A 12,069-nucleotide genomic window follows, 5' to 3' on the forward strand; every position below is an offset into this window, starting at 1 on the left:
TGATAAAGGACCATAACTAGATGCACTGTCAAGGTGGATGATAGGATAATCAATTTGACCTCTCAACCATATGATAATATTTTTAACCACTGTTATTAATATATACTTATCATTGGTTTAAATGAGAAATGTTATATTTGTCATTCAATCAAGAATTATCGGTACCCGCGGCTGTGCGCGTGCGCATAAACTGGTATTGTAAATCTACGTACTATATCTATACGATAGGATGGGAGGTAATTATTCAGCAATGGATCCAATGGACGTGCCTGTGCCTGATATTGAAAAATTATTCGAACGAGATGGGTATTTGAAGCCTTACGAAAGAGAAATACGCAGAAGGTGATATATATGTTCTTAATTTAAAGAAAGATTGTGATGAAATGTTGTAAATTAGATGATATCAAGCACAATTTGAATTTCGTAGTAACTCTAGGTTATGTTGTGTATTTACAATAATTTGATAACTCAGCGCTGTTAACGCTTTCGTATTTTATTTCGATTATTTGTCATTATTACTTAAAATAAGCAAAATTATAATATCTTTTAGCAAAAATTACAATATATTCACTTATATATCAATACTGTTATATTTAGTGTTTCTTTCATCATGTACTTATTTAAAATTTAGAATTTAAAAAACTCTCCAAAACTAAAGCACTTAAAGCGGCAGATTTTACATCTACAATGTCACACCAAAGGTCAAACCTGTCAACAGCACAATTTCCAAACGTGAACCGCGAAAATCGAATTTCGGAATGTAAATCTTATTTCAATTGGATAATAAATTGTTATTTGATAGTTAGTTAATATATTAAAAATTTATGTTGCTCAAGTGTAGTCAGTAATTACTAATTGGGATCTTACATATTAAAATTGTCTATTGGTACTACTTTACTTTTAGGTACTTGGCATAGTTGGAACTTGGAGTAACTTTTATTTCACCTTTCAAGGTCATTAGAAAAAATAATAATTACAAGATACTTGATTTTGGTTGTTGTCAGTTAAGTATGAAATACCTACTTATACAAATGTCTTCACAGATATGGCTGCTTTAAAGATATTTGGGATAAGATGGAGTCATGGGATGGCGGATTACAAGGATTTACATCAGCTTACAAATACTATGGTCCTCAGTTTGGCGCTGATGGGTCTGTCACTTGGAGGGAATGGGCACCTGGTGCTCATTCAATACATCTTCAAGGAGATTTTAGTAAGACTTATACCAACTTAAATTTATTATAACATAAAGTAAAGCCTTGACTTTAATTCCTATCTCATTTATTTGTCTCTTTAATCAGGTGTTTGTAATCATAAAATTTAGGTGAGATGATTCTTTTACTAATTTCAGATGGTTGGAACACCAAAAGTCATCCCTTTAAAAAGTTAGAATTTGGCAAATGGGAACTGTATATTCCACCCAATGCTGATGGCAGCTGTTCCCTACACCATCAGAGTCGTGTACAAATTATTGTTAATGATAATTTATACCGTGTATCTCCTTGGGCAAGCTATGTGAAGCCATTTGAGGGGTTCACATATCAACAGTTTATTTACCGACCAAATGATGTGAGTAATTTGTATTATTTTACAGTATTTTCTGGTCCTTGAAAATAAATTTGGAATTCATTACCTTAAATTTGAATAGAATAAACTATAATTTCAATAATCCAACTGTTACTATATTGGAACTAAAATGATTAAAATGAGGGTTGTATCTATTTTTACTACTAGTATTTAGTACTTATTCAGTTAATATTAAAATATACTATTTACTTTGATTAACTACTGTGTTTTAAAAGTACATCTTCTAATATCATAATAATTATATTCTTTCCTAGCCATATAAATTCAAACATCCAAAAGTTCCTAGACCAGCCTCTCTTCGTATATATGAGTGCCATGTGGGTATTGCCACTCCAGAAGGAAGAGTTGGGACATACACTGAATTTAAGGATAACGTTTTGCAACGGATTAAAAACCTTGGTAAGTATGTACACTGTATCATCAGCATGCCATGGGTGTAACATGTTTCAAGTCTTTTCATGGATTAATCTGATGTATTACATCAAAGCATTAGTTTTGAAATAGTACGTATCTGAAGTTCTAGAAAGATCTTTATACGCCTGTTGCTTATTTGGCCTAGCCCAAACTCAAATTTGATTTATTTTATTGGTAACAAATTTTGGGATTCCTTTTGACCTATTAGTATTTAAATATGAAAACTATAGTAGATTAAAATCTTTACTTTACTTTAACCGCAACACTGTTCCTAAAATTACTATCTACTTGTTTGAAGACTTTTACATCAACAAATTATTATTATTCTCTTAAAATAAACCACATTGATATTCTAAGTTTTTAAGGATTTATAAAGATTTTAAAATATATTTCTTTCAGGGTATAATGCTATCCAGTTAATGGCAATTATGGAGCATGCATATTACGCATCCTTTGGATATCAGGTTACCAGCTTTTTTGCTGCAAGCAGGTACTGAAAGACATACTTCTTGAAACAAAAATATAGACTGTACATAAATTATATGAAAATTAAATAATGATTCAATTAAAAGCAAAATACATTTAATAACTAGCTGTGCCCTGCGGTACTATCTGCATAAATTTTTTCATAGCATTATATGTTATTAAGAAAAATAAACAGAAATATTTATTTTATTATCAAATCTCATAATAGTAAAGCATAAAGAGCTACTTTTTTCAACGTTAACAAAATAGTTTTTTTTAAATTTCCAGCAATTTCTAATTTTTTTTTTCAACTTTCGCAATCTACACATTTATATAAATTTACTAGAATTTACTAGAATTTTTTTCAACATTAAAAATTTTTTTTTTCCTACCATTTACAAAAAAAAAATCAAGTTTCACAAAATAGCAAATTCAGTTTATAAACTTCTCCATTTTTAAGCAATTAACTAAAAACTAAATATTTTTCCTTTTTTTATATTTTAGTCGTTATGGGACGCCCTGCGAACTAAAAGAACTAATTGATCGGGCACACGAATTGGGCATATACGTATTATTAGACGTAGTACATTCGCACGCGTCCAAAAACACGTTAGACGGTCTCAATGAGTTCGATGGCACCACGGCGTGCTTCTTCCACGATGGTCCCAGGGGAACCCATTCCTTATGGGATAGTCGGCTTTTTAATTATTCAGAGTAAGTTGTATTTAACTAAATAAAAACATTGTTTTCCAATTTTCACATCAACCTAACATTTGTGTTGACAGCTCTATCTGCATTCGGTTCTGATGTTATAAAATAATTCATATATAATAAAGCCCGGTAGGAAACGGGATTTTTATATTTATATTTTTTTCTTAGAAACTTCCTTCAGCATCAATGTACCTCTCCATCGCCAAAGGCTTCGTCCTGCTTCATCCGGATTTCTCTATCCATGACTATCTTTCTCCATTCGTTTCCTGCTAACTAAATATCCTCTATCATGTAATATCGCCTATAGAAAATATCTGTCGCGCTTCCACCTCTAGGTTTTGGCGAATCTATTTTTCTTAGTAAGCAAATAATATAAATCCTTCCCAAAAAAAACTTTTAATAACGGATTACTATATACTTATTATAATCTATTTTACAGAACCGAAGTGCTAAGATTCTTACTGTCGAATCTCCGTTGGTATCAAGAGGAATATCAGTTTGACGGATTCAGGTATTAGTTTTAATATTTAACACACAATATACTCTATACTTAATAATAGATTTTAAGAATTAATAAAATTGTTTATTTCTGTGTGTTGACTTCAAAACAAATGTATGTCCTAAAACTATATTGACTATAGTCGACGCATTTTAAACTGAGAAACAAAGAAAATCATTAATCACAGAGTTTGAAAAATATCTGTCATTCAGTCTCCTAAACACAAAAACAAACTTTTCCGTGTCATTTTTTTCGTTCAATCGGAATTTCATTTTTAAGTCTAGATCTAATTTCCTACAATTATTACCCGTGTCAATAGGTTTGATGGTGTAACGTCAATGTTGTACCATAGCCGTGGTATTGGTGAAGGCTTTTCGGGACATTATGACGAATATTACGGTCTTAATGTTGATACAGAGGCACTCGTGTATTTGATGTTGGCTAACGAACTCGTCCATGGCATAGACAATAGAGCTATAACTATTGCGGAGGTAAGACACGAACAAAAAAATTATTCAAAATACCAATATATATTATGCAAATTTTTTTTATGTATTTATAGAAGAAATATTTTTGTTTATGTACGTACAAATACAAATTGTATAAATATATATTTAAGTATTGAAAACAAAGAATAAACTATAAATAAAATAAAACTTTTTTCTGTAAAATCCTTTAGTATTTTTAATTATATAAAATAATTTAGCAATTTTATTATAAAATAAATAAATACTGTAAGAAATTAATTTTATAAGAACTTGTCCAGCGAGTACATATCCTCTATGGTTTTATTTAATTGGTTTCTTCCAGGATGTATCTGGAATGCCGGCAACGGGTCGGCCAGTGAAGGAAGGTGGTACCGGCTTCGATTACCGCCTAGGCATGGCCATCCCCGATATGTGGATAAAGCTGTTAAAAGAAGAGAAAGATGAAAACTGGAAAATGGGACATATCATTCATACTCTCACTAATCGAAGATGGATGGAGGGAACGGTGGCATATGCTGAAAGCCATGATCAGGTAATTTGATCGTCATCAAGGAAAGTCCAATTCAGTTGCATCATCATGTATCTTCCCTCTCGATTATTTCAAGATCAGCCTTCAGTCTAATTTATTGCATTAAACTGTTTACATTAAATCCCAGGCTCCTGATAAACATTACTTCAGGAACCTGTTCCAGTCATGGAACCTGTTCCAATTATGGAACCTGTTCCAGTCATGGAACCTGTTCCAATTATGGAACCTGTTCCAGCCGCGGCGCCTGTTCCAGCCATGGACCCTGTTTCAGTTATGGAACAGCAATATAAGCTGCTTATAAAACTCGTATTCGTACATTGTTTCATGTTACTCACATGAATACTAATTACCCAAAAAACTCGAGTTTTGTATCGCGCTGCTCGGACATACAATGACCATTATTTAGGCATTGACTTGTTTAGGTTATCGCGGAATGTGGTTAAAAAATGTATTAAGAATATACATAGCGCAAAATCATCTACATCATAAGCACGACCCACATACACACCATCACGTACACACCCACACTTTTACACCATTACACAACACAACCAATTTAGGCTTAAGTAATTAAATTGAATCAGTTAGTTAATTGTATTGAATACTTTGTTTGTTTGTTCCTTTTTGTAAATCTTTTTAGTTATAACATATCATGTATTCCATCTGTGGCTATGTTCTCGGTGTATTTGTTTGATATTATATGTATTTTGTGTTAGCTGTAGGAGTACAAAAAATAAAAATAAAATAAATTAAGTTTTGTTCGGAAATTCCAGGCACTTGTAGGCGATAAGACAATCGCATTTTGGCTTATGGACAAAGATATGTACACCCACATGAGTACACTGAGTGACTCTAATCCAGTGATAGAGCGAGGACTTGCCTTACACTGTATGATAAGACTTATCACACACGCTTTGGGCGGGGAGGCGTACCTCAATTTTATCGGTAAGTTACTAAATAAATTACTGAAGTGAAACTAAAGTAGTTCGGCAATAAATCGGCGCTGGGAAAAATTTACGCGTCACATTTTTCGGTTACGCGTCACATTTTTTTCGTTATGCGCCATCTTTTTCTTGTTAATTCGAAGAACAACAAAAATATATTATAACGATAATGTTAGTAATAATTATATTACATTGAATGATATTCTGTAGTAATAAGGTAAACTGAAATAATTGTATTATTTGTATTCATGTCTATGATAATAAAAAAAGTTTTGATAAACCTTATCACATTTAACTTTATTTTACCAATAAAGTGCAATTAGGGGCGTAACAATTCTTTAAAGGCCGGCAACGCACTCGCGAGCCCTCTGGCATTGAGAGTGTCCATGGCGTGTAAGCCTCCTGCTCCTTTGCCCCCTGTTCTATAAAAAAAAATATTTCCACGCGTTCCGTTTTTGTCTATGACTATTTTTCCAGGTAACGAATTCGGTCACCCCGAATGGTTGGATTTCCCTCGAGCGGGCAACAATTCGTCATATCACTACGCACGAAGACAGTGGCCGTTAGTTGACGATGAATTACTCAAATATAAATACCTGAACAATTTTGATAGGGACATGCAAATGCTTGAGGAGAAATATGGCTGGTTGAGGTCGAATCCGGTAAGTTTATCTATTCGTATTATTTGAATGTCAAACTTCAAAACTAATGTCAAGGAGGTACTGTCGAAAGGCTTAAGCTTGCCCTTTGGGCGAAAAAAATCTTTAATGACGTATTCAAAACATATACGGCCTCGTTATTAAACGTGAATTTAATACCATGTGTTACCATGGTAATATGTTAAGCATATAAAAAAATGGTTATGCTACTAGTTTATGACTACATTTTATGTATTATTATTTTTTTATTAACACTTTGTTGCAAGTATACAGAAAAATAGCACACTTTAAGACAACCACTGTCAGAAATAAAAATTAGATTAGCACAATAAGTGCCAAACTACGTAAGATATAGTTTTTTTGACATTTTGTGATAAGGTCGAGAATGTCTAAAGGAAATAATTTATTGCTCTAATGAAGTAATAATATTCATAAGGTACTGGGGCCTGGAAAAAATACACTTTGAAACAGGCATGAACAACCAAAGTCAGACAATTGTATTGAAATGGCCGAAGTTATTTTCAAAGACAAAATATTTAGGGCACTTATGAAATCAAGTAGTAAAATCTAAATTTTTGGGGATTGTCATCTGCGAGTGGACCGAGTGATACAAAATGAGATCTTCTATTCTTTTTACTGTTTAATATTGTGTCGATAAATATTTCTTTCTTTTTTTATATATATATAATAGGTGGGCAAACAAGCCTGCGGGACGCCAAAAAGGCAGTCGTCGCAGCCCATAGATACCCATTTTTAGTGGGTGCGTTGCCGGCCTTTAAGCGATGAGTACGCTCGTATTTTGAATTGTTGGTGGTCGTATCTCTCAGGGAAGGCCCCCCGCAGGTAGTCGATTCCACAGTTCGCTAGTTCACAAAGGAAAATGCCTTGTGAAATGGACCGTGGAAGATTTCCAGCCATCAAGGCGATTGGTGAAATTCAGCATTCATGCGAATTCTTTATAGTATAATTAATGTTTCAGGGTTATGTTTCTTGCAAACACGAAGGCGACAAGGTGGTAGCGTTCGAGCGAGCTGGATTACTCTTTGTCTTCAACTTTCATCCCTCACAAAGTTTTACAGATTACAGAGTTGGGGTGGATGTGCCCGGAAAATACCAGGTAAGAGCTTGCTATATTGTTAGTTATAAGATTTAGGAATTTAAGTTTAATTTTTTAATGTTTCTATGTAGGTTAGTTGGTGTGGGTAATATTATGGAATTCTATCGCATTAGTTGTAACTGTTAAGATACGAAAATTTACTGGAAATAAATAAATAAATAAATAAATAAATAAAAAAAAATAAATAAAAAAGAATGTGGTTTATCAGCACTCTTCGGCTTTTCATACAATTCCAGTATCAAGATTCAGAAACTTTACAAAGCGACAAAGATCAGCGAAATCAGATGTGCTGTTATCAAATCAATTTAAAATTATGTCAAACAACTAATAATTATGGTGAAAAAACAAAGAGAATGAAATAATTAATTAGGTTAAGGAGTTTTCTCTGTAATTTTAAGATGGATAAAAGAAAAATCCCAATTGTTTTGAGGATGGCCTTTTTAGATTTTTAGTTTTCTTTTATTTCTTCTAAGAAACATTGCGTACATAATTTGATAGCGCTTTTACCAGGGATACAGATGTATGTTAACAAAACCAGTGGCGCTTCAACCTTTTAGTTCTTGGCCTCAATATCTGTTTTGTGATCATTTATTTTTCTTATCAAGCAAGGAAGGCCTTGTCTGCTGTACCTGACTTTTAGGTCTATGGCAAACATTTTGTTCGATGTTTTTCTTCGCCGTATTAGCGAGTGTTAATGCGCCCATGAAAGCAATAGTCTTAATGGACACACGGCCGTGATTGGTACTGACCAACTCGGCAGTGGCGTAGCTAAGGGGCGGTCCGCATCCGGTCTCTCAATTTTAAGAACAATTTAACAAAAAAAAAATCACCAGCATAAAAGTTTCTTTTTCAGGGATTCCTCCACTAGCACTAGCTCAGCTCTATGTAGAATTCGGGGATTCCCGCAAAAGAGTCTGATGCTGTCGTGGGGGATTCCCCGTCTCTTACTCTCCATTTGATAAATGATTTTTTTTAAATAATGCTTTTTACTTTTTATTGACGTTCATAAGTGTACATGTTTACCTAAAATCTAAATGAATAAAGATATTTTGATTTGATTTATTTATGCTTTTTACTTTCGATGGAGTGACACTACGCCACTGCATCTCGGTTTCCAGTCACATGCTAAATCACATGCCTTTGTTAATATGTGATGATTATTTTTAGGCGGTGTTATGTTCTGATAGTAAGAAATATGGCGGCTTTGGTCGCGTCGAACCGGACGGCGAATTTCATTTCACCTTAAATAGTGGATGGGGTAATAGGAGAGACTCGGTTCAGGTACATTCCAAATAATAATTGTTAGATATTTCGACTATGTATTTGCGTGTTGCTCCCACAAGAATGTAAGTGCGTGCTCCTATTTCACTATGCCTCCTGCTGTAAGAGGATCTTTGATTTTGTATTATTTAAGATGTCAATGGAACATGGTGTAATGGTTGCAGGCCCTTACAAACGTTGTGTAAAACAACAACAAAAAATTTGCGATTAAAAAGAGTGGCGGAGAGTTTATTGCCAGTTCTTCTCTTCCGTTCTATGCCCTTGATTTGAGAACTGGCAGTAAATGTAAAATAAGAATCTTTTTATGTATATTTCTTTTTCGACGTTCGTGAGTGTACAGTGTTACGTATATAAATAAATAACTTAATATATATAATAAATAACTTTGACTCGTGGCAATATTTTTACCGAAACATCGGAAATCGTTATCAAACCCGAGGTTTATCGTTTCCGTGTCGTGACATCTAAGTCACGGTATGAAGGTGCCACTTCTATAGTCTATACCTAAATTAAATGCTGACAAATAGATGGTTGATATTTTTTTGATTTTGATAGAACAATTTATTTCAAATTTTATATAAGACTTCCATTTTCCAGCTTCAGCCATGTAGGAGACTATTTTTTTTAATTAGAGTAGTAATTTAGAATCTTCACTTTATAATACTGCCTTTTCATTTAACAGTTAGCAAGCTGACTAACTTTTGTCTATCTAATACGCTAGATAAGCAAAGGAAGTCTATATCAAAACAAGCACGAGCACAGTTTAAAGACACCTCTATTTCCGTTTTCTTAGTTATTTATTTAAAAAAAAATTAAACTCGCTTAGGATATATCAATATTTAAGTAGTTCTCATATTATATTTTGTTTTTTTTTTTCAGGTATATATTCCATGCCGCACAGCAATTGTTTATGCCAAGTGTGATTGATATGTACAATGATTTTATGAAAGTGTATCACAATTTATAATCAGCCAAAACATTTGTGATTACAACCTTGCCATATTTTTAGAGAATTTGTTTACTATTTACTGCCATGTTATGTATTTTTAAGCTAGACTGTTGATAATAGCACCGGTACTCTGTAACTGTAACTTCACTTCTCGTTTTTCTGCAGCCTGTAAAGCTCAAGTTATACTTACATTGAAGAAGAGATCAAAATCAATATTCAGTTACAGAGTACCACTGCAGACAGTTGTGCTCGGACTTGGTTGCTTTGTTTTTATTTCATACCAGTCTTTATATGCGAGGCATTAAAAGATATGAGGAAATATTATTAACAATGTAAAACATTTAACTAAAAGTTAAAGTGTTTAAAAGACTTATTTGTAACAAATTGTATATTTAATAAAGCATGTTTATATACAAGAGTTTTATTTCATGAAGGTACACCAATTAGGAGATTATTTTTTGGAGTACAAGATAGAGGTTTTAATTTAGATAATATCACTTTATAGCCCTGTTCCTCAGCTAACCTTCCACGATCCGAGTCAATAATAGCCATGCAACGGGCACCTCTTTCAGTAAGAGGATGATTGTCATGAGTCTGATCGGCAGTATGTCCAATACATAAATAGTTATCAATAGAAATACCACTAAATCTCTTACTCCTAGGATAATTCAGTCGATCTGTGGCATGCAGAGACCCATAGCAGCAAGGACATAGAACAAATTTTGCTTTGGCCATTAAGCATTTATCCAATACCAGATCACTTGCTATGCCACATGCATGTAAAGCAACACCAATATCGAATTTGCCTACAAAAAAGTCTAGGTTACACTGAAAGAAGAATACATTTGTTAATCCCATCTCATGTACTCTGTTCCTAGCTCTTAGCAATGATAGCTCTTTATTTTCTAAAAGTATAACAGTGCATTTAGGTAATAGATGTGCTATTAGTATTCCCAAGTGTCCACTACCACTGCAAAAGTCTACAATCACATCTCCATCTTGAGCCATGGATGTAACTGCCAATGTTAAATTTTCAAGTTGTTGTGATTTTCTATTCACCCTAACATCAGGTAAGTGCCCCGCTGATGGGTTTGCACCATCAGGTACAGTTTGCCAATTTATACTGGTATTATTTTCATTTAGCAATATATTTAGTTCTAAGTCACTTGTGAGAGTATTTATTGCATTTTCAATATGTTCAGGCTTAGTAAATAACCTCTTTTTTGGATTATATCTCTTTGGATCCGATTTATATAAACTTACATCATCTGTTTCAGGACAAAGTACCAAATCATGTATTGATACAGTTGTTATATTTTTTATTTCATTTAAAATAAGTGTTACTATTTTCAACTCTGGTAAACTGCTCAAGTTTTTGTACCATTTAAATGAAAGTGGTAAAAACTTTTCTATGATATTTTCCCCTAGTGACTTATGTAATATATAATAAGATGGAAACAATATTATGTCAGCTAATGTTAAGAAGGGACCTTCTGCAAATTGGTGACTTATGCCTAATTCTTCAGTTTTTAAGGAACAGTTTATTTCAAAATCTTTTTTTAGATTAGACTTCCACTTTCTAGGTTTAGGGTTTCTAGGATTACCCAATGTGTCAGTTGTTTCATTCTGCTCAGGTAAAGATGAAGTCTTTTTACTTTCCAAACCCTTGTCCCTTTTCATATCCCTAGCTACCTTATACACATTATGAATCCAAACTGGTTTACTTAAATGGTTCTCAAATCGGACCATATGAACTGGTATTTTACGCAGTTCTGATAGTTCCAATATTTTTGAAACAGTTTTTATACAATCAATTTCACAAAATTTTGTCCAGATGGAAACTTCATTTGGTGCTTGAAGGCAACTTTTTCGGAATCCTAGCAAACCTTGTTCATGTTCAATAGTAGCTTGTTTCGAGATTCTGTACTTGCAGATATGACGGGCTACTGCGCACAGACCTGTAATTACGGTGTCCTCAAAAAGTACCACGGGAAACACACAGGATGCAGCTTGCCAAGGAATATCTAACGGATCTACAAAGCTTATGTCCTCAACACATAACTCAAGACTCACACGGCTTGCAGATTTATTAGTGTTAGTAAAATATAACTGGACATTATCTGGACAACAGTATTTGTAAATACAAAAAGAAATCAGTGATTCTATTGGCAGTTTTAAGGTTAAAGTTTGTTTATAGTTATCATAGCTATTAAATGTTTCCAGATAAATATAGTTTGACATTTTAACCACTTTTAATAGTTTTTAGATGTTTGTTGATAAGAATTTATTGAAAACTAAAGTAAACTATTTATTTTCGAAGGCTCACGCTTGTATATGTCACCGGAAAAAACGAAATCGGGTTAAAAATTTTATAGAATATAAATAAAACCTTCGAATTTGGCGGGCGCGATTTTTCGTTGAATTTG

General features: G+C 33.2%; 2 protein-coding genes across 2 annotated transcripts; one reads left to right on the forward strand and one right to left on the reverse strand.

The window, feature by feature from the left end:
• The first annotated feature begins 131 nt into the window (after positions 1-131).
• On the forward strand, positions 132-10,054 carry LOC111001514 (1,4-alpha-glucan-branching enzyme). The gene is made up of 14 exons (XM_022271440.2): positions 132-342; positions 1,044-1,213; positions 1,352-1,569; positions 1,842-1,986; positions 2,401-2,491; positions 2,971-3,180; positions 3,617-3,688; positions 3,996-4,167; positions 4,487-4,696; positions 5,467-5,638; positions 6,115-6,299; positions 7,276-7,413; positions 8,581-8,694; positions 9,574-10,054. The coding sequence occupies exons 1-14, from the start codon at positions 230-232 to the stop codon at positions 9,619-9,621; spliced, it is 2,058 nt and encodes a 685-aa protein (XP_022127132.2). The 5' UTR covers positions 132-229; the 3' UTR covers positions 9,622-10,054.
• Positions 10,055-10,069: 15 nt separating this feature from the next.
• LOC111001516 (glutathione S-transferase C-terminal domain-containing protein homolog) lies at positions 10,070-11,973 on the reverse strand. The gene has a single exon (XM_022271441.2). It carries the CDS (start codon positions 11,882-11,884, stop codon positions 10,070-10,072), a length of 1,815 nt encoding a protein of 604 aa, XP_022127133.2. The 5' UTR covers positions 11,885-11,973.
• Positions 11,974-12,069: the final 96 nt, after the last annotated feature.

The sequence above is a fragment of the Pieris rapae genome, chromosome 21 (genome assembly GCF_905147795.1).
Source record: "Pieris rapae chromosome 21, ilPieRapa1.1, whole genome shotgun sequence".
Lineage (NCBI taxonomy): Eukaryota > Metazoa > Arthropoda > Insecta > Lepidoptera > Pieridae > Pieris > Pieris rapae.

Coding starts and splice junctions, on each gene's coding strand:
- LOC111001516 (XM_022271441.2), bottom strand. CDS start 11,884: ATGTCAAACTATATTTATCTGGAAACATTTAATAGCTATGATAACTAT.
- LOC111001514 (XM_022271440.2), top strand. CDS start 230: ATGGGAGGTAATTATTCAGCAATGGATCCAATGGACGTGCCTGTGCCT. Junction 1,570..1,841: donor TTATTTACCGACCAAATGAT/GTGAGTAATTTG, acceptor ATTCTTTCCTAG/CCATATAAATTCAAACATCC. Junction 4,697..5,466: donor ATGCTGAAAGCCATGATCAG/GTAATTTGATCG, acceptor CGGAAATTCCAG/GCACTTGTAGGCGATAAGAC.